General features: G+C 41.4%; 1 protein-coding gene across 3 annotated transcripts in view; it reads right to left on the minus strand.

Moving 5' to 3' along the window:
- LOC115129544 (ubiquitin-conjugating enzyme E2 E3) overlaps positions 1–22,522 on the minus strand; it is a 60,194-nt gene extending 37,672 nt beyond the window's left edge. For 2 of the 3 annotated variants that reach the window (XM_029660016.2, XM_065018349.1), the window contains exons 1-3: positions 22,438–22,522; positions 21,039–21,258; positions 19,673–19,723 (exon numbers count right to left, since the gene is read on the minus strand). In XM_029660016.2, the coding sequence (XP_029515876.1) occupies positions 19,673–19,723; positions 21,039–21,247 (260 nt within the window). In that variant the 5' untranslated portion in view covers positions 21,248–21,258; positions 22,438–22,522. Of the gene's footprint in view, positions 1–19,672; positions 19,724–21,038; positions 21,259–22,243; positions 22,372–22,437 lie in introns of those variants that run through there. The other variant, XM_065018353.1, reaches the window with a different exon arrangement.
- Positions 22,523–23,578: the final 1,056 nt, after the last annotated feature.

Below are 23,578 nucleotides of genomic sequence, written 5' to 3' on the forward strand. Positions count from 1 at the left end.
TGCTCCCATTCTTCTCTGCAGATCCTCTCAAGCTCTGTCAGGTTGGATGGGGAGCGTCGCAGCACAGATATTTTCCGGGCTCTGGCTGGGCCACTCAAAGACATTCAGAGACTTGTCCCGAAGCCACTCCTGCATTGTCTTGGCTGTGTTCTTAGGGTCGTTGTCCTTTTGGAAGGTGAACCTTCGCCAAAGTCTGAGGATGTCGCTGTACTTTGCTCCGTTCATTTTTCCTTAGATCCTGACTAGTCTCCCAGTCCCTGCTGCTGAAAAACATCCCCACAGCATGATGCTGCCACCCTCAAGCTTCACTATAGGGATGGTGCCAGGTTTTCATTAGACTAGAGAATCTTGTTTCTCAAAGTCTGAGAGACCTGTAGGTGCCTTTTGGCAAACTCCAAGCGGGCTGTGCCTTTTACTGAGGATTGGCTACCGTCTGGCCACTCTACCATACATTTTGAGTCTCATATCAAAGGGTCTGAATATTTATGTAAATAAGATATTTATTTAAATAAGATATGTTTGTGTTTTATACATTTGCTAATATTTCTAAAAACCTATTTTCACTTTGTCATTATGGGGTATTGTGTGTAGATTTATTTAGATTTATTGAATCCATTTTAGAATAAGGCTGTAGCGTAACAAAATGTGGAAAAGGGGAAGGGGTCTGAATACTTTCTGAATGCACTGTATACAGTAGATATACTTTTTAGCAAGCATGAACCCCCCTTTTGAAAAGCCCTGAGGTAGTAATCCATTCACAATTTCAGATTTGTCATACCACCACTACTACAATAGATAGACCAACCAAGCAACACACAATCAAATCAGACCACTACAAAACAATCCATAACAACCAGGTCGACCAATAGTAGAAAAGCAGTGCCTCTATAATTAGGGTGTCCAATCAAAAATGCATATTTTGACCAATTTGTGTAGACACTCCTCTAAGAAAAACAATGGTCCAAACATCATGTCTCGATCAAATCAAATCATATTAAATGTTATTTGTCACATGCGCCGAATACAACAGGTGTAGAACTTACAGTGAAATGCTTACTTACAACTTACAACAATGCTTAACCAACAATGCAGTTTTAATTAAGAAAAATACGTAAATAAAAATAGGAAATAAAAGTAACAAAAAATGAAAGAGCAGCAGTAAAATAACAATCCGTTCTAAATGTACTGGAGTATTTACCCTTGTAGGATGGCCAAGATTAGGGTTACTAAATCAATGGAGGCCAGAGAAAAAAAGTGGTCAAGGAAAATAGCATTGCGTCATCTAGGCTGGATGCTGTGTGATAATTAAGGTTACCTGTCAGGCTCACCGTTGAACTCGTCATCTTTCTTCTCGAATCCGAGACTTGTCCCGAAGCCACTCCTGCATTGTCTTGGCAATAAAGAGGTAGGATGGATATCGATTTTGAGACATGACATGTATTTTCATAGTTTAGCATACGCTTTCCATATTAACGCGAAATGTCAAAGGAGCCCTGAGCTGAACTCGTCATTTAATTGACCTTTTTGCGATCCCACGGAAACAACTTTGGAGGAGACCACCACAACAAGTAAAATCCACAAAACTCGCTGCGAGAAGCGGCACCACTCTGTCAACAGAGCTCAGTGCTTATTATAGGATGTATTAGGCTACAAAATCTGCCTTTTTGGATATAATGTCAATGGTATGTTTGAGAAAGACCCCTCTGAATGATTCAGAACATGAAGGATCATATTTGTCTTGGTGAAATGTATTTTATAACATAAGGAAGTGAATTTTCATCGCCAAAGTGTGTTTTCACCCACTCTGGGCAGAGTGGGAGGAAACCCTTCTATAATGTATGTCCCAAGAGAGGACTGAGGAGGTGGGATCTGAGGAGGAGCAGAGACTGACTGAGAGATGAATCACTACTGATGAGTTATTGCCTTTGTGTGTGTGTGTGTGTGTGTGTGTGTGTGTGTGTGTGTGTGTGTGTGTGTGTGTGTGCCTGACTGTGTTTTCCCAAGTGTGTGTGTGTATGCACTCGCGCGTGCCTGTGTGTGTGTGTTTGTGTGCGTGTAAGAACTATCTCTGCTAAGACTTGTTGCTAAGAGATCTGCCAAGACTTTTAATTGTGGATTATGACAAGGCAGACAGCCATGAAAGAGAGCAGCCCTATTCACTTCATCCTGCTATGATACAAAAAGAGAGAGAGAAAGAGAGAGCGAGAGAGGGGCACTTCAAAACAGTGTTCTGTTTGAGGCCTGACACGGATGTTGACACGAATTAAATGTTTCTTGTGGTGTTGTGTTTATAAAGTCATAATTCAAATCCACATTCAACAATGAATGTGGAGGACAACCCACACGTGTGTATCCTGTAACAGCTCTGCTCTCCTCTCGACCTCATCAAGTTCATGAACATCTAAGAAGATACCTATTCATTTGAACTTGTTACACCTCCATGAACACGTTTTTAATCAGTAAACATGCCATAACATTGCTGTTTCTGACAGATGCTAAGTCATTTTCAACTTGATTCAAACCTGGCTATATTCTCCATAGAAAATAGACACAAAAACATGAACGGAATAGTCTGGACAAGGTACTGTATCTGTCGTGTCCCTGTGATGCTGTTCTGTGAGACAGTCTTCTGACTCATAAGATATTGGTACAATCATATGTGCCATGAATTCTTCACAGGGAAACAGCACACAGAAAATACACATCATGAAAACAAGGAGAGGGAGTGAGTATCCAAACCAGCGTTGTCAAACAATAGGAATTACAGATAAACAGAATGTCTCTAGGTTGGATGAGCATAGTGCACAGTGAGCATGTCATACAAGACAAACTACTGGTGATGATGCACAACAACACCACCACATCCCAGGTCTATTGACAGGTACACAGTGATGAGACAGATGCGGCCCACAGGCCGGCTTCCCTACTGGGGCTCCGTGATTAGATTCAGCTAGCTCAGCATCAGCCGGGCCAGGGGCAGAGAGGAGACTACGTTCCAAATGCCACCCTAGTCCCTATATAGTGAATCATCACACAACCTATGGGTCCTGGTCAAAAGTAGTGCACTACATAGGGAATAGGGTGCTATTTGGGACTCAGCCATGGAGGCTTGGAGGAGGAAAAGAGAAATGCTAATGTAGGAAACGGGCAGGCTTCACTGACAACAACAAGTGCCTGATGTGGAGAGCGGCTCGTTGATAGGCCACTTTGAAAACAGGATGAGCTCTTTTGTCTGATTCAAAGGGAGCCAGGCAGTAAAAAAAAAACGGTTAGCCCAATTGGACTAGCGTGTTGTGTAGCTGGTCTTCCCTTTGTGTGTGTGTATGTGTGTGTGTCGAGGAGAAGGGCAGCTGGCCTATGGGTCTGTAGGGTCTGGTCTCTTTTGTCCCAGAGATGTAATGAGATGAGACTCCCTCTCTGGGACCCTTGGCTTTCTATTGTCACCACTACCCGGGCCGCGGCTGGTGTGAAACTGAGTGGTGTGGCCTTGTGCTCTCAGTGTTACAGTAAGGAGCTAGATCTGCGTTCTAAATGTCACCTTATTCCCTATAAAGCGTCTCAGAGTAGGAATGCTGATCTGGGATCAGGTTCTACCCGTCTATATAATCTTATTCATTATGATCTAAAATGAAAAACTGTATCCTGGATCAGCATTCCTAGCTAGCACTCTGTGTGAATACGGACCATGATTGCAAAGGAAAAACACTCAAAAGTGGAAAAGTGAACCACCCACAACTCAGCAACAGAACAGTTGTATGCTGAGTGGCCTGGCCTTTAACCCAAAACGAATAGACTAATGAGGTTAGGTCTCCATGAAATCAGCAGAGAAGGAGGAGAGCGATTGCAAAAGGAAAACAATATCTTGCTGGACAAGAATCCTGGATTGTCCTTGAATGAAAAAGAGACGAAGCCACAAATAGCTGGAGGCGGGAAAAAATAACAGCGATCACAAAGAAATGAGACCTTTATTCTTCCGATCCCTCACCTAGTAGCATTGTGACATGAGGGGGTACTGTTGTTATCTCAGGCTACATATTGTTATCTCATGCTACATATTGTTATCTCATGCTACATATTGTTATCTCATGCTACATGTGTGCATTCGTTTGTTTGTGTGTGTGTGTGTGTGTGTGTGTTATCTGAGGTCTAGGCCAAACGGCCGTGGCATGAAAAGGTTTCTGTTCTCTGTGTTATCAGGCCTGAGTGATGGGCTCTGAGCATAGAAGGGGGGAGGGGATCATACTGGGACAGCCAGCCCACTCAGGAGACACTGTAGAGGGGGAAGGGTGAGGAACAGCCAGCCCAGAGCCCACTCCTGAGACATTGGATTTAGACAGAGCAAAGAGCCAGCAGCCTAGCACATTACATTATGACATTATGACATACCTGGGATTTAAAGTTGGATTTACATTAGTAAAATATGTGTAGTGAGATCTATCTCTTCAAAGTCAGATTTGCAACTTTCTATTTACACTAGGCTTGGATATGGTGTAGCTAAAGCCACATTCCTGCTTCATGTTTGAGTGCAGCTACTGGAATACCGTAAATACCATAGTATATAGAAAAACAAAATAAGATAGCAATTCCAGCTATACAGGAGCTTCTTATCTTATTAATTTTTTTGTTTGTTTAACTTTTAACCCCTTTTCTCTCCAATTTTGTGATATTCAATTGGTAGTTACAGTCTTGTTCCATCGCTGCAACTCCCCTACGGACTCAGGTTCGTGAGCTATGAGTACTCTGAAACACAACCCCGCCAAGCCGCACTGCTTCTTGACACACTGCTCGCTTAACCCGGAAGCCAGCCTTACCAATGGAAACACCGTTCAGCTGGCGACCACCGTCAGCTTGCAGGCGCCCGGCTTGCCACAAGGAGTCGCTAGACTGAGAAAATCACTAGCCGGCTTCCACCCGGTTGGTTACGCAACCCTGCACCTTAAGAGGCTGCTGCCCCATATACATAGACTTCGAATTACTGGCCACTTCAATAATGGAACAATAGTCGCTTTAATAATGTTTACATACTGCTTTACTCATCTCATATGTATATACTGTATTCTATTCTACTGTATTTTAGTCAATGCCACTCCGACACCGCTCAATCTAATATTTATATATTTCTGAATTCCATTATTTTACTTTTAGATTTGTGTGTATTGTTTTGAATAATTTTTTGACACTACTGCACTTTTGGAGCTAGGAACACAAGCATTTCGCTACACCCGCAATAATATCTGTTAAATATGTGTATGTGACCAATAAAATGTTACTTGATTTTAGAAAACTATGGGACAAGGAAATATGTTGATATATTTTTAAAGCCTTTCATTTTAAATTTGGCAAATTACTGGTATTAAGTTAAGTTAATACAGGTCATTCTTGCAGGGACATGTGGTGTGGGAGAGCCATTGTCTTTACATTATACCACTCAGAGGGGGGTATGTGTTGTAGATGTCTCCGACACTACCTCCGGAGTTAGGCGGGGAGATATCTCTTAAATCTAGATTTAAATCTAGATCTGTCTCTTTAAGATGGCCGCATGCTTCGTGCATATATTATGACGACTATTAGAGATTTTCTTTTTCGTTTTAGGCAACTATTTTTCATCGGTTCGCGCACACAAATAACAGTCAACAGTAGGGATTCTTGAAGTGTTTGTTGTCATTCAACAAGAGACGGCTCGTTTTCATGCACATTGTTTTACTTGAGAAATATTACACCAAACTTAGATGTAAAATTGTGTGACTAAGATCTCCCCAGCAAAACTGTCAAAATGAATGACACATTTCTTGAGTTATCTTAGATTTATTCTGACTACTTTGAGGAAGTGTATACTGGCTACGGTGTCTCAAAACAGACACACTATTGGCACCTTTTCTTGTTTTTCAAGCGAAGGTCTTTTAAGGGAGTATGCGAGCACACTCATTCGGTTCACCTAGCCAGCCAAACCGAAGAATGCAGCCTTTACACTACACACGTATCTCTCCTGGACCTAGTTTGTAGTGTAGTGTAAAGAGGCCCTAAGGCCACAGACACAAAGTTAAAATAATGTCTAAACCCCTTTCATTTCTACAATAAACCTAACCCTAACCTTAACTCTAACCTTAACAACACTGCTAACCCTATTCCCACCATAAACCTTAAATTAAAACCAAAAAGCTAATTTCTGATTTACGATTTAGCCAATTTCGACTTTGTGGCTGTGGAATCTAGTGGAAACCGGATTTAAGGGCGGGGGAGGACAAGCATGACACAGAGATAAAGAATCATTATCTACATTTACCATATCTGGAGGAATTGAAGCAGGACTGGCTTCACATAACATCCAAGGCAGAGAACCCTCTCTAAGTAGTTAGAATCTCTCTTGGCTGCCTTTTATAAAAACCCAGGCTTTCATATTCCATTCCCCAAACAGCAATCAGGAATCATTCTTTCATATTATTCACAGGTTAGACACTCTAGTCTTTTTGTAAGCCTATAAAACAAGTTGTTGTAATGCAGTAACATTAACAAGAGAGGAGAGGTTGCTGCACTAAGTGGTGAGCTAAATAATGTGGATTGGTGTAGCCTAGCAGTTAAGAGCATTGGGACAGTAACTGAAAGGTTGCTGGTTTGAATCCCTGAGCTGACAAGTTGAAAAAGCTGCTGATGTGCCCTTGACCAAGGCACTTAGTCCTAGTTTCTCTGGATAAGAGCATCTGCTAAATGACTTAATTATAATGGGTTTCCACTGTTGATAAATCCATGAGAGGGAGTGTGCAAGTGGATCCGCAGGATGCAGCTTTTAGTCAGGCCCAGATTACAGGACATTCTCCGGGGCTCAGTTTTTCAAAAGTTATTCAGACGTCATCTTTTGAATAGGATTAAATGCATATAAATAGAATGAATAGAATGGACGAATCATTGACTTGAATGGGGACTCCCGTTCAATTCATTCTATTTCTATGCAGTTAATCCTATCCGATAGCCGAAATCTGGATAAATAGACCACTTTTGAAAGACTAGGACCAGAAGGTCAGACTATAATCTAAAACACCCTCGTCCCCCTGTGAGACAAGCTAAGTGTAATTAATTCACAAACGACCGAATGCATTAATCAGAAGCATGGCAAGGCTTCACACAGGTGATCTTAATACACTGAATGAATCACTCAGAACAGAGGCAACAAACACAACACAGCACATTTCAATAACACATCAAGTGTGTGAGAATGGACGAGGGAGGTGGGGAAACTGTTCATGCATCTCCGACTGATAACAGATCAATAGTGGTTTGGCGCCTGTTGTTTCCTATATAGAGGTGTGGAAGGGGCAGACTGATGGGGCACAGGGGACAGGGAGCGTGTGTGAACTGTATGTGCGTGTAGGGTGGTGTCTGTTGGGTCATTTTCTGCCACAACAAACCCCAGTGGGACTCTGACAGGGTAGGCTCAGCCAGATAAATACTTGTATGTCATCTCAGGAGTAAATGTGTGTTTGAAAGGCAGCCAGCACAGAAGGAAGTTAGAAAGAGTACAGCGAGGAAGAGCCAGGACTGGAGTGGACAGCAGTTTTACCTTAGGAAAAGACTGCAGGTACTGTCAGATAATAATACACTTTTATACAACGGGTGGATCTAATCCTGCATGCTGATTAGTTAAATCCGCATTCCAGATGGTGTCTATTCCACAAGTTACCACGGGCTAAATCTATGACGATAAAATGCCTATTTACTCTGTTCCATCTGACTGCGCAATCCACTGTCTCGTCAACCCAGCCAGGCAATTTATAAACTTGATCTCCACTATAAAAAGCATCTAGACATTATCTCACGTTTCTTTTAGACTAACATTTCATTTTCAACAACGGAGATTTGTATTAACTTGCTGTCTGTCTCTCTGACATTTGCAACATTGTTTCAATATTCAAATTGGATCTCCAGCTGTCCCATAGTAATGAACGTGTCGGGAGTTGGGATATAAACAAAGAACTATCAATAGAAAACAGGTAAAACAAAACAAAATGCAGCTAGTTTGCAATCTTTCCAGCTTCAGTTTGAAGTGATTGTGTTCAGTTGAAGTGATTGTGTCCAAATAAATGTCACTAGAAAACAGCATAAACAAACGCAAATGCAGCTACTTTGCTGTTATTCTGGCTGTTTGACATGACTAAGTTAGCCGTAGTAGGCAAACTAGCAAGCAAGAGATAAAAACGTTACAAGCCAGTATGGCAATGAAACATTTACAACAAACAACTGGGTCTCGTCTATAGATACAGAACAAAAATACTGAATGACTGGGTCGCGTCTCTGGCAAATGAACTGATAGAACGAACGACCAGCCAGCTTGGGTAGCAACCCTAGATTTCTGTCTGGACTATATCTTGTGGAAGGATGAAATAGTATGAATAAATTCATCTATATAATGTTTTAACTAAAATACAGTGCATTCAGAAATTATTCAGACCCCTAGACTTTTTCCACATTTTGTTATGTTACAGCCTTTTCCAAAAAGGATTAAATAAACAATTTTCCTCATCAATCTACACAAAATACCCCATAATGACAAAGCGAGAACAGATTTTTTTTTTTTTTGCAAAACAGAAATACCTTATTTACACAACTATTCACACCCTTTGCTATGAGACTCGACATTGAGCTCAGGTGCATCCTGTTTCCATTGATCATCCTTTAGATGTTTCTACAACTTGATAGGTGTTCACCTGTGGTAAGTTCAATTGATTGGACATCATTTGGAAAGGCACACACCTGTCTATATAAGTTCCCAAAGTTGACAGTGCATGAAACCAAGCCATGAGGTCGAAGGAATTGTCAGTAGAGCTCCAAAACAGGATTGTGTCGAGGCACAGATCTGAGGAATGGTACCAAAAAATCTCTGCAGCATTGAAGGTCCCCAAGAACACTGTGGCCTCCATCATTCTTAAATGGAAGAAGTTTGGAACCACCAAGACTCTTCCTAGAGCTGGCCGCAAGGTCAAACTGATACATCTTGGTGGAAGAGCCTTGGTGCTTCTACACCTGCATTGCTTGCTGTTTGGGGTTTTAGGCTGGGTTTCTGTACAGCACTTTGAGATATCAGCTGATGAAAGAAGGGCTATATAATTAAATACATTTGATTTGGTCAGGGAGGTGACTAAGAACCCAATGGTCACTCTTGACAGAGCTCCAGAGTTCCTCTGTGGAGATGAGAGAACCTTCCAGAAGAATAACCATCTCTGCAGCACTCCACCAACCAGGCCTTTATGGTAGAGTGGCCAGACGGAAGCCACTCGTCAGTATAAGGAACATAACAGCCAGCTTTGAATTATTATTTTTTTAACCTATATTTAAATACGCAAGTCAGTTAAAAGAACAAATTCTTATTTACAATGATGGCCTACCCCAGATGACGCTGGGCCAACTGTGCGCCACCCTATCGGACTCCCAATCACAGCCGGATTTGATACAGCCTGGATTTGATCCAGGGATTGTAGTGACGCCTCTTGCACTGAGATGCAGTGCCTAAGAACGCTGCGCCACTGGGAGCTCAGAGTTTGCCAAAAGACACCAAAAGACTCTCAGACCATGAGGAACAAGATTCTCTGGTCTGATGAAACCAAGATTGAACTCTTTGGCCTGAATGCCAAGTGACACGTCTGGAGGAAACCTGGCAACATCCCAACGGTGAAGCGTGGTGGTGGCAGCATTATGATGTGGCAATGTTTTTCAGCAGCAGGGACTGGGAGACTAGTCAGGATAGAGGGAAAGATGAACAGAGCAAAGTACAGAAAGATCCTTGATGAAAACCTGTTCCAGAGCGCTCAGAACCTCAGACTGGGGCAAAGGTTCCCCTTCCAACAGGACAACGACCCTAAGCGCACAGCAAAGACGACACAGGAGTGGCTTGAGGACACGTCTCTGAATGTCCTTAAGTGGCCCAGCCAGATCATCTCTGGAGAGACATGAAAATAGCTGTGCAGCGACACTTCCCATCCAACCTGACAGAGCTTCAGAGGATCTGCAGAGAAGAACAGGAGAAACTCCCCAAATACAGGTGTGAGCTTGTAGTGTCATACCCAAGAAAACTTAATAAACAAGAAAACTCAAGGCTGTAATAGCTGCCAAAGGTGCTTCAACAAAGTACTGAGTAAAGGATCTGAATACTTATGTAAATGTATTTATATTTTTTAGCTAAAATAAAAACCTGTCTTTTCTTCATCATTATGGGGTATTGTGTGTAGATTGATGTAAAAATGTCATCCATTTTAGAAATAGGCCGTAATTTACCAAATGTGGAAAAAGTATGAATACTTTCCGAATGTAAATCATTATTTGAATATGTTGGTAACCCGGTGTATAAAAGTGATAATGCCCTCGAAGCCGGTGTTTGGAGGATATATTGGCACGGTCTGCCGGCCTTCAACATCGTCTCGGGCATTATAACTTAAATAACGCATGGCACTTTTTTCTATTCAAAGCCACTTACAGTACGGCGAGTGCATGCGATTTTTAGCATGTGTATACGATCCCAACGGGAATTTAACCCACGACACCACACAAGATCACAGGTATAGTGTTATGACAGGACAGAATAACCTTCTTAGCAGTCTTAGGAGTGAAGGGGGGAGGGAGGAGAGTGAAGGGAGGAGTGAGGAGGGGGCCTACATGTACTGTGTGTAACGGCTCTCTTCTATCTCCTCCTCTGACGAAGAGGTAGAACAAGGATCGGACCAAAATGCAGCGTGATGATGATTCATGATATATTTTAATGAAGGAAAACCTATATATACAGAAACTACAAAAATAACGAAATGAAATAATGAAAACCGAAACAGCCCTATCTGGTGCAAACACAAAGACAGGAACAATCACCCACAAACACACAGTGAAACCCAGGCTACCTAAATATGGTTCCCAATCAGAGACAACGAGAATCACCTGACTCTGATTGAGAACCGCCTCAGGCAGCCATAGCCTATGCTAGACACCCCTACTCAGCCACAATCCCCAATGCCTACAAAAACCCCAATACGACAACACAATAAACCCATGTCACACCCTGGCCTGACCAAATAACTAAAGAAAACACAAAATACTAAGACCAAGGCGTGACACTGTGGCTTACATGTACATGGAAACAATGTTTCACTGGCTGACCCGTCAGTAATGCAGGGTAGAATGTCCAAGACTCTCAGTACAGCTGAGAAAGTAACAGGGCAGATAACTGCCAGCAGCATGACTATCAACTCATTCTTATTCATATCAGACATGGGCATCAAACCTTAATGACAAGTTCCAGCCTAGAGCTTTCTTTAAACATTTCTTGGAGGTGGATCATCTTGGATGAACAGGACAATGGTAGCAGCATCATATTTCTTCATAGTCCACTCTAAATGCACTGCTTCATCTAGGTGTAATAATGACAAGAGAAATAGAATACTTGTCTATGTTGAGGGGTATGAGTTTCTCTGGTTGACTATGGTCTATATACTTTGAAAAGAAGTTGCTATCTAGAATCTAAAAGGGTTCTTTGGTTGTGCCCATAAGAGAACCCTTTGAAGAACAGTTTTTGGTTCCAGGTGGAACCCTTTCAGTTCCAGGTGCATGGAACCTAAAATAGTTCTGCCTGGAAGGAAAAAGGGCTCTACCTGGAACCAAAAACGTCTGTCCTATGGCGAAACCCTTTGGAAACCTTTTTTTCTTTAAGCTCGTAGCATACACACTAACAATGCTTCTTCCCCTGATCTCTTTCTGAACTACAGTAGGCTAAATGCAAAGCAGATCACCAATCACATAACTCATTTACCAATTACATACAAACTAGATTGTATGAATAAATAAATGGAACATGGATAAATAAGAGTAGGCTTTTTCATAATTTTGATAATATCCCTAAATTATTCTTCAACAGTATCCCTCTGGAAACCAGATGATGAAAAGGATTGATGTTTTCCACCTGCTGTTTCCTAATAAGAGAGCTAGGGATGGACAGATGGTGAAATCTACCCCGCCATGCAGAATTAACAATCAATACACAAGACAAGCAAACAACAAGAACAGCTCCAACGTATACATGGACCTAAAGTTGGGAATTTGAACCACACAATTGTATATTTAACAAAATCATTTCGATTACTATGTATCCTTTATTTTACCAGGGAAGTCATATTGAGATTGACATCCTCTTTTCAAGTGAGCTGGTTATGCAGGGCAGACATAGATGGTTCAATCCATGTTCTAGTGCTGTTGATGGTTGCTTTTTAAAGTCAGGTGTCTTTAATACTGTATTATAAACCCTGTAGTGTAGTAACCTATTTCACCTCCATCTAGGCCTACCTGTCTACACATCTTTATATTCAAAATGCAATGTTAACAACCGACCATAATACAGTCACAAAACCACTACTTTCACACTCTGGGCTTCCCTCCCTCATAAAGAGGAATCTGATAACGATGCATAAAAAGGAGATTGAATATGCTGTCCCCCCCCCTCTCCCCTTCCCCCTCCCTCCTTCTCTCTCTCTCTCTGTCTCTCTCTCGCTCGCTTCCTCTAACACCTCTCTCTCTCTTTCTCTGCAAATGTATTGATTAGTAGTGTGGCGCTGACATGTAAATCGGACGATTTAAGGGCTACTGACCAATTCTGCTGTTGTGTGTGTTTCTGATCTTTTATTGTACATAATGTTTCCGCCATTGTTTCCTTTAACTGAAAAGAGCTTCTGGACATCAGAACAGCGATCACTAACCTCGATTTAGTTGAAGAATTCTACTTCAATGACTCGGCCGCGCAGGACATACTGCTCATCTGGGACCAGCCCCTAATCCACGACACGCGGAAGAGGAAAAAACAGAGATATAGAGGCCGACATGGGGGCAGCCCGATGAAACTACGGAGGCGAGTAAATAAACCTCCTCTACCCTCTGTTCTATTGGCGAATGTGCAATAATTGGAGAACAAACTAGATGAGCGCAGTTCGAGATTATGCTTCACGGAGTCGTGGCTGAACGAGGACAGAGCGACAGCGTCTTGTAAGCTCAACGGCGGGGGTGTATGTATCTTTGCTAACAACAGCTGGTGCACGATCTCTAATATTAAGGAAGTCTCGAGGTATTGATGCAGGAAAATTTAAATCAGTTTTACCTAATTTCTACCAGCATGTCACCTGTGCAACTTGAGGGAAACAAACTCTAGATGACCTTTACTCCACACAAAGAGACGCATACAAAGCTCTCCCTCGCCCTCCATTTGGGAAAACTGACCATAACTATACCCTCCTGATTCCGGCTTACAAGCAAAAACTCAAATAGGAAGTACACTCTAAGAACAAAGGGTTATTCGGCTATCCCCATAGGATAACCCTTTTTGGTTCCTGGTAGAACCCTTTTTGTCTCCACATTTTTTTCTGTGTACCAGTGACACGCTCAATTCGGAAGTGGTCCAATGAAGCGGATGTAAAGCTACAGGACTGTTTTGCTATTCATCCGATGGCATTGAGGAGTTCAACACGTCAATCACCGGCTTCATTAATAAGTGCATCGACGACGTCATCCCCATAGTGACCGTTATACATATCACAACCAGAAGCAACGGATTAAAGGAAATATCCACACTGAGCTAAAGGCTAGAGCTGCCACTTTCAAGGAAAGGGACACTAATCCAGACACTTATAAAAAATCCTGCTACGCCCTCTGACAAACCATCAAACAGGCAAAGCGTCAATACAGGACTAAGATCAAATCCTACTACGCCGGCTCTGACTCTTGTCGGCTGTGGCAGGGCTTGCAAACTATCACAGATTGCAAAGGAAAACCCAGCCACGAGCTGCCTAGTGGCACGAGCCTAGACGAGTTAAATGCCTTCTATGCTCACTTCGAGGCAAGCAACACTGAACGATGTGTGAGAGCACCAGCTGTTTCGGACAACTATGTGATCACGCTCTCTGTAGCCGATGTGAGTAAAACCTTTAAACAGGTTAACAGACAGATTACCAGGACGTGTACTCAGAGCATGCGATGACCAGCTGGCAAGTGTCTTCACTGACATTTTCAAGCTCTCCCTGACCCAGTTTGTAATACCTACACTCTTAGAAAAAAGGGTTACAAAAGGGTTCTTGTCTGAGGGATAGGTTTCTACCAAGAACCATTTTGATCAGAATAACTGCTTTTTGGAAGACACAGGTTCTTTGTAAGGCAACGGGTTCTACCTAAAACCTTTAACATCCTAAGAACCGTTTTTGGAAGAAAGGGTTATTTGATGATTCTTTGGAAGACAAGAAGCCTTCTAAATAGAACCATATATCATATTTCCCAGCATTCTCTATTGTTTGTTTTACTATAATATCTGTATTTGTGCATGTATATTGACTGGATGATACATTTTATGCTGCACAAAGATAAATAACATACAGTTTTCTAAACTAATCCAAATGTTAATGATTGTATTTACTGCACCCGTTACAGAGATGGTTATTCCAGTTTAGATGATTGAGGTAGTCTCAGTATTCAAATCTTCCTTACCGTGGCAGTCTTTCTGAATGCAGGTTGCGGGTGATTAAAACATTCCATTTGTTGGATATCGTAACTGGATGGATTCCAATAGGAACTACACAGCACTTTGCAAGCCACCATTATGTGACTTGCAGGCCTGGTGTGACCTGTAAACCAGGAGATTTCTAACACCCCTGTGTTAGGGTATAACCTGTCCCTCAAAGAAAGGTCTTATGCTATATGTAATTACATTTTAAATGATAATAAGGCTGGTGGAACCGTTCATAGAGGGTTCTAGGGAGAACACTCCAAAGATAAAATGGTTCTAACACCATCATTAAGTTTGCCAAAGACACGACGATGTCAACAATGACGATGAGACAGCCTACAGGGTGGTGCCAAGACAACAACCTCTCCCTCAACGTCAGTACGCCAAAAGAGCTGATTGTGGACTAGAGGTCAACCGATTATGATTTTTCAGCTCCGATACTGATACCGATTATTGGAGGACCAAAAAAGCTGATACTGATTTATCGGACGATTTTTATACATGTATATATATATTTGTAATAATGACAATTACAACAATACTGAAATAACACTTTTATTTTAACTTAATATTATACATGTATAAAATCAATTTAGTCTCAAATAAATAATGAAACATGTTCAATTTGGTTAAATAATGCCAAAACAGTGTTGGAGAAGAAAGTAAAAGTGCAATATATGCCATGTAAAAAAGCTAACGTTTAAGTTCCTTGCTCAGATCATGAGAACATATGAAAGCTGGTGGTTCCTTTGAGTCTTCAATATTCCCAGTTAAGAAGTTTTAGGTTGTAGTTATTATAGGAATTTATAGGACTATTTCTCTCTATACCATTTGTATTTCATATACCTTTGACTATTGGATGTTCTTATAAGCACTATAGGATTGCCAGCCTAATCTCGGGAGTTGATAGGCTTGAAGTCATAAACAGCGCTGTGCTTCAAGCATTGCGAAGAGCTGCTGGCAAACGCAGGAAAGTGCTGTTTGAATGAATGCTTATGAGCCTGCTACTGCACATTTCAGCAGCACTACCTGGATCTGGTTTCAGTTGTTTGACCTAGCCTAGTTCACTGTTGTCAGTTCGGTTGCATTATTAATAGTTAACTAGTGATTATGTGAAGATGTATTGTTTTTTATAAGATAAGTTTAATGCTAGCTACCAACTTACCTTGGCTCCTTGCTGCACTGGTGTAAAAGGTGGTCAGCCTGCCATGCAGTTTCCTCGTGGAATGCAATGTAATCGGCCATAATCGGCGTCCAAAAATGCCGATTACCAATTGTTATGAAAACTTGAAATCGGCCCTAATTAATCGGCCATCCACATTAATGTAGAAACATATTCTATTCTTATTTACAATAAAAGTGACTCCAAAATGACACAATAGATTATTTACCATGAATATCTATTGGGCACAAAATGATCTGGATCACAACCAAAAATACATCCTACAAATGTGTAGAGTCACAAGCTTGATGTAGTCATTGCATGCTATGAGTATGGTACCAAATACTTACAGTTTTACTACTTTAACACACATATAAGTGAATTTGTCCCAATACTTTTGTTCCCCTAAAATGGGGGGACTATATACAAAATGTGCTGAAATTTCTAAACAGTTCACCCGATATGTATAAAAATACCCTTAAATTAAAGCTGACAGTCTGCATTTCAATCCCATAGTCATTGTATCATTTGCTGGAGTACAGAGCCCCAAAAATGTAATAAATTGCCAATACTTTTCGAGCTCACTGTATGTCCTTTGATCATAAATATGTATGTTTATGTGTGGTCTGACAAGCAATATTAGTGTTTCTCAGTGGGGAAATATTGGATGATATTGGACGGTAATATATGGTATGTCTGCATTATTATATAATATTATCAGCATAAACAGGGACATAGAAACCAGGATATCCCTCATCCATCAGGTATAATAAGTATTTGGGTTAATGATTAATCAAATATAATATAAAATGTTTATTTTTCCTAGAGGGAACGAGTCACTGGCCGATGTGGACTAGCAGAACACAGACAATGTTTGAATTAATCTGTTTAAGAATGGCATTCAGTCCATTAAGTCTGTATTTCTTAGTGTCAAATTGCAGGTGAGCTTGCACTTAGATTAGTCATTATAATAATTTAATTTGGGGGGTGCTTATATTTGTCCAGTTACACACTTGTGGGTGGACACTTGTACAAGAGTGTAATGGATATGTGTTTCATTGCAAATCCCAACTCCCCCTGAGACACCTGCTGGGAGTGGGGTCATGGCCAGGTTCACCATTGTCCAGCGCGCATGGAGCGATTGGGGTTAAGTGCCTTGCTCAAGGGCACAATGACAGATTTGTGTGTGTGGGTATGTGTGTTACTTGATAGTTGATAATGCAACCGAACTGACAACAGTGAACTAGGCTAGGTCAAACAACTGAAACCAGATCCAGGTACCTTTTTTCTTTTCCATGATGTGTCCAGGCCAGGCAGTGCTGCTGAAATGTGATGCATTATCATCAAATTAATGTAACATCCCAGGCAGCCTCCAGGTAAACAACGCACTGCGGAGACCGAGTCTGCATCCCAAATGGCACCCTATTCCCTATACAGTAAACAACTTTTGACCAGAGCCTCAAATGTAGTGCACTATATAAGGAATAGGTTGCTATTTGGGATGCAACCAGACTGACTGACTGACTGTCCTACTAATTGAAAGGGAAATCATGAGCCAGGGATGGAGCTGATATATAGGCATTGTGGGGTTATTATCTCCTTCTGCTGAGAACAGGATCAGGGCCCCCCTGTCCATTTTATGATAGCCATAATAATCTGAAAGGCTAAACTGATCCTACATCAGCACTTCTACTCTGAGAGTGCACAGCGCAGAGCAGAGGATCAGACCATGAAAGGCCATCAAATCTGCATTGTCAATGACCATTATCAACGTTGTCTCAGGAATCCCCTAGTCGTGCCGCGGCACGATATCGATCCCCCGATTTTCTATTCAGAAGACACACGGTGTGGGCTGGAGCTCACCAATACCGCATTACCACAACAGGAAGCGGAGGAGGAGCACACATTCACCCACAGACATTAAGCCACATCTTGCTGATCAGTGGTCCATGATCCACGTCCTCACAGGGATACAGTGACCTGAGCTGCATCTTAGTAAGGAAGTCTTGCATGGCGAAGGTTAACTTAACCGATGCATACATGCAACATCAGCTTTTTAGACAACAGAATGTTTGTGCAAAGTAGTTTCTGATAAATGGCTCTTGACTAAAGGTAGCAGAAACTACATCAACGTCTATGACACCACACACTAACTGCTTCCAATTTAAAACCACAAATGTGGAGTCAAAGGAATTCATGTCGAATCTTAGTGTGATATTGTTGCAACATGAATCATATCACACGGCGTCTTAAGAGAGGGCCTTTCAAAGGGTCAGTGGGCACGGTGAGGTTTGTTTAACAGGAAATAATTCATGTTTGCAGCCCAATAGAGGGGTGAAGGGGCTAGTCTAAAGAATGCCAAAACCCCCCCTTTAAACCCCGGGTCTAGAGAACAAAACAAAGACCATATGTCATAGTGCTGCTTCATGAATAAATCCTAGAAGGAAAATCCCGGGCCAGGGTCAAAGTCATTAGAGCTAACCGACTTCATGAATGAAACACATATTCGGAGGGATAACTCAAACTCAATGCAATCCAAATCATTTGGTCACTGTGTGTAATTTCTCCTTGGTTGTAAACATTTAAAATGCAATTAAAAAACAGTGAAAATACCCTCTGCCGGTATCTGTGCAACACTGGTTTGATTAAAGAATGATTGCCTACCCCAGTAAGTAAAGTATTGTAAAGTTTATCAGGTTGCATGACATCTATTCAATTACAGGAGACTCAAGACTGGCAAAATGGCATTCAAGAATCTTTACAAACAGACCACAAAAAATACCTCCCAAAAACATGTTTCATTAAACGAACAGTAAAAAGAATATAAAGCAAAATTCCTCCGCGGTCATCAAAAACATAAAATCATACATTCACTAATTAAACATAATTACACTGAATCTGCAGCATCACATCTGTTTTATAAAACACATACCTATGTCAACTCTGTCATTTAAAAAAAAATGTAACCTTTATTTAACTAGGCAAGTGGCCAAACCCTGATGACGATGGGCCAATTGTGCGCCACCCTATGGGACTCCCAATCACAGCCGGTTGTGATACAGTCTGGATATAAACACATATCTATGTCAACTCCGATATAAACACATATCTATGTCAACTCCGATATAAACACATATCTATGTCAACTCCGATATAAACACAAATCTATGTCAACCCCGTTACAAAAGATGGAATATAAGACAGTCTGCGTAAATGCAGCATCTGTTGCATTATTAAAAACATGACAGTGCAAAGACCATAGCTAAACATAAATGATTTAACACATCAAAAACCACCACACCAGACTTTCCTCTCTGTCTCTGCTTTGAAGCCTAGCATTGAAATAATATAAATGTCCTATTACGACACTATAATAGTAATACAATAAGTAAAAAAATATATCTGCAACAGTTTTGTGTGACAGCGGAACACATAAGAGGCAGCCTTAATTAATGCGTCTGCATGCTTCCCAACCGAAACAGTTCGGCAGAGTTTGCGCATATATTATGACTACATTTTGTGGCGTTTTTGTTCGTTTTGGCCTTCGGCTAAGGTTTTTACAGCTGTTCGGGTACACAGCATTTTTTCTGAAGGCAAGTCGAAGTTCGGAGACTAAGTCCACTCCCCTTCTTCGGTGATTGGTCAACAGTAGAAATTCTTCAATAAAGTCTTTGTTGTCATTCAACGGGGGGGACGACTTGTTTTCATGCACATTTTAGTTAGATGTCAAATTGCACGACTAAGATCTCTTCGGCAAAAACTGCAAAATCTATGACAGATTTCTTGTGTTATCTTAGATTAATTATGACTATTTTGAGGAAGAGGAATTGTTTTTCAAGGGACGGTATTTTAAGGGAGGATGCAAGCACACTCCTTCAGTTCGACTAGCACAGTTCGGCTAGGCGCCAGCCGACCTGAAGCATGCTGACGCCTTCAAACCTTATCAACAAAAAGAGCATAAACTGAGAATATAAATGAATATGAAATCTTTGCCATACCTGCAGTTAGGTGGTGGATCTAGAGTGATCTCAGCGAGCTCCTTCTGGATTCTGTGGAAGAGAAATGAGACATGTGCTGAAGCTGTGAGAGGAGAATGTACAGCACTACACTGGAGGGATGAACAATACACACACTAAAAACACTTTGAAGTCAACAGACTTGTTTCTATCGTGGTCTTTGCTGTCAGAGAGAGAGAGAAATGAGAGAGGAAAAGAGAAGCTGTGAGAAGAGAAGAGAGTTTACAGCTCGAGACTAGAGATTTCCACTGCCCTCTACCAGCGATGCTCTAACTGCACGCCACCCCCCCCCCCCCCCTCTCTCTCTCCGCTCAGCACAGCTAACATGGCTGCTTCCTCTTTGTTCTCCCAGGCAGAACCCGAAACCCAGAACAGCAAAACTTTCTCTCCTTCGTTACTCCCTGTCCGTTTACCCCAACACAACCCTCTCACCCCCAGCACAAAGCTAGCCCCCTCACCTACCATCCTGCCGCTCATCCACCCATTCCAGTCACTTTTAGCACAAAATATTTTCTTTTAAAGCTTATATGCAAATGAGGTAGAGAGGGAGAGGGAGGGGGGAGGACCTTGGGTATATTTGACAGGGCCTTTAAACAGAGAGCTGAGTAGAGTGCTGTTACTAAAGCATTATTAACGGTGTGTAAGGGAGAAAAGGGGAGGATTTTGACATACTTGCCACTCAATACATTTGTTTTCTCATCTACTGTTAGTACTTGATACATTTTTTTAAGACTATCGTGTAGACAAGTCAGTTTCTTTTTGAAGCTCAGATAAAATTGCATGCAACTGCTTTATATTTATTAGTTGGACGTTAAAGTGATCATTCTCCTCTTACCAACACTAAACATAGTTGCATAGGCCTAATAAGAGGAATAGGACATTTGTCATAAAAATATTTTTGACAATTTTCTCCCCAAACTTAGAAACAGTTTTCTACAACCAAACAAACACAGGTTGCAACACAGGAAAGACATCAACTGTGAGCGTGAAAACACCTATTTTACAATACTCAACCATCACAAGTATGTGAACTCAAAAACAATGTATCCTCAGATACGCTAAGTTAGATGTGAACAAGTAATATTAAGTCCTGCTCTGCTCCTGTAGCCTAACTTGACAAACGATGCATATCCAGCGACAATAGACCAATTAACCAAATAAAGGCATTACTATGATAATGTACTTGCATGGCTTTAGTTTTTAACAATCTTATTGTGTCTCAAAGGATTAAAGCATTATAAATTAACCATAAATTATTCATTAGGCTACTCAGTTTAACATAAGGATCATGTAGACTACAGTATCCCTGATTGTAAGAATACAGTGATTATGATAATGAAGACATTACCTTTTAGCACTAGTGGACAACTTGGCGGTAGTCTTGCTGGATAATTTGGTGGGTTTCTTCTGTTGCTGAGGAGGTGTGGGGGGCTGCTGTTTTCTCTCCTCCGCCTCCTCTGGCTCCGGCACCGCCGGGTCTCTCTGGTCCGCATCAGAACTACCACTGCTGGTGCTTGGACTCTCGTCATCTGACCGCCCCTGTCTTTCACTGGACATTTTGATTCCCCCTGAAAACGAACGACAGAAAAGTTATCAAACTAATCAATGCAATATAGGCTAGCATCTATAGACATATAGCCTTTCACTGGACATATATTTCCCCCCATAAAGAAGAAAAGATAGACACTTTTTAATTGGATCTATCAATGGGATACATACATACATACAGAGAGAGAGATGCTGCTCATCAGACAGGTAGGTTATCATACCTCAACTTTACATAATTCTCTGGACTGGTAGACCCCTTTGTGGGTTGGTCTTTGGTTCATAGCCTACATTAGTATTCATTTCTCAGAGTCTGTGTCCTGCTGTCGACTTACATGGTTGGATGTTGAACATTACCGTCTATTCATCAAAAGTTGTTCATAAACAATAGCTAACAATAACAATAAAATCCATTAGAGTACTTAATTAAAATTCCTGTCATTTTGAAGGACAAACGATGTTCACGATGTTTCCATAATGGTCACACCACACGCCTATAGCAAGCTAGATGGTTAGATAAGGAGCACCAAATCATTCCATTAGCTCGGTCCAATTGGCTTTGAATAATCCCCCCACAGAACCGTAACACAAGGCTACATTATCGCAGCTCATTTGTAGCCTTGTCGTTAATAAAAGCAGGCTCGGATTCAGTCATTGTGACTACTGACTAACGTTACTAGGCTACCTTCGTTTTGTGGTGAGATCCCGGGAGCTTTATCTGTCAAAAGCCAAGCAATAGGTGAAAACAACACAGAACACTCAAACAGCATACAGTCACCAGCGCACCAATATTGGTTGGGAGAATGCGAATGAAGAGCTGCAGGGAAAACATAATTGCACCTATTTGCAGTAAGGGGGGCTCGCAAGGCATGCAGGCGAGCTAAATAAAACACAGCATGTTTCTCCCACTTTAGGAGAGCATTAATCGTATATACCCGACGAATATGAGCATATTGATTATAAGTCATTTGACGCATCCTAAGGAACGATAAATGATTCGAATCCGACCTTAGAATCCTTTGTAGAACGGAGAGGTTTGTTATGGTAGGAGACACTCCAGTATCAGCATGGTGTACCAACTGATGCATGAAGTCAGTTCCGAGCAAGCTCCCTCTAACACGACAGCGCTGAAAACACCAAATAAGGACGATCTTTCTCCGCCTAACCTAGACTCTCCCAGATCATTGGAGCTTCTTCTTTACCTTTGACGTGGTCTCGTCTTGATCTGAGACGGGTAGGAGCGTTAAAAATCCGGTGGAAATGGAGCCGGGAAGACGACAAGCTCCGGCCAAGCTGTGGACATTGGAGAATCGGAAGGAAAGGAGATGCTGCAGTACTGGCCTGGAATCCAGGTGGCGCTGGATAGCGAGTGAGTCAATCGTTGCTTTGGATCCATTGAGTCAAGGGGTTCGTTTTCACTCTCGCTTCCAAATGATGGTCATGGAGCAAACGGCACGAAATCAACTGGCTGTCACTTCTTGCAGTCCTCTGATATTCGTTTAGTAAGGGAGCACATGTAGGACTATTGTTGTTTTGGAGATTCTAAACAGCAGAGAGGAATTACATAACACAGGTTGGAACAATGCTTGGTATGTTATTATTTACTACAGTTGAATACTTGCCTTGTGAAAGTTTGCTGTGATTATTGCCTTGACTGCAGCTATTCATGGAACGGGAGAAGGGATACATTGTAAATAAACAAGGCTGTAATAGTATATCTTTGGAAAAAATCGAAAGTTGCCAAATACTTGTCAATTTATTACATATATAGGCCAAAAACCTAATGTAATTGTGTTCTATCATGGAACATGCATCTATTTTACATGAAACGTTAATAATTAATAGAATATAGTATCATCATAGAATTCATTTAAAATGTTCATCATAATTGGAGAACTGATTTTATTTCAAGTGGCATTTGAATAGGCTACTGTAGGTACAGTTCTATTGACTGTTTACAGCACTTTATCATTGACCCATTCATTCAGAGACAAAGGAAGCACCTATGGTTTATCTGTGTGATATAGTAAACTGTTGCTGGGTCTTGAACAGGCTCTGTCTCCAAGGCCAGGTCACACAGTTGTAGGTTGAGTTATGTCAAGGTTGAGGGCAGAAGCATGAAAGAATAGCCAACAACCTCAAACATTGGAATTGATTTGTGAATACCTCTCTGCACTACACACATACACACATTCAAATGAATGCCATGATGACAGCTTGGTTAAACTAAACAAATAAAAGGGGGCTCCAGGGTGTCAGGTGTCAACATGAAGAACACAGGAGTCAGAAATAAGTCACACACTGTCATGGCAGGCTGGAATGTGCAGTTGTCAGCCTCTCACT

The sequence above is a fragment of the Oncorhynchus nerka genome, linkage group LG1, assembly GCF_034236695.1.
Source record: "Oncorhynchus nerka isolate Pitt River linkage group LG1, Oner_Uvic_2.0, whole genome shotgun sequence".
NCBI classification, from domain to species: domain Eukaryota; kingdom Metazoa; phylum Chordata; class Actinopteri; order Salmoniformes; family Salmonidae; genus Oncorhynchus; species Oncorhynchus nerka.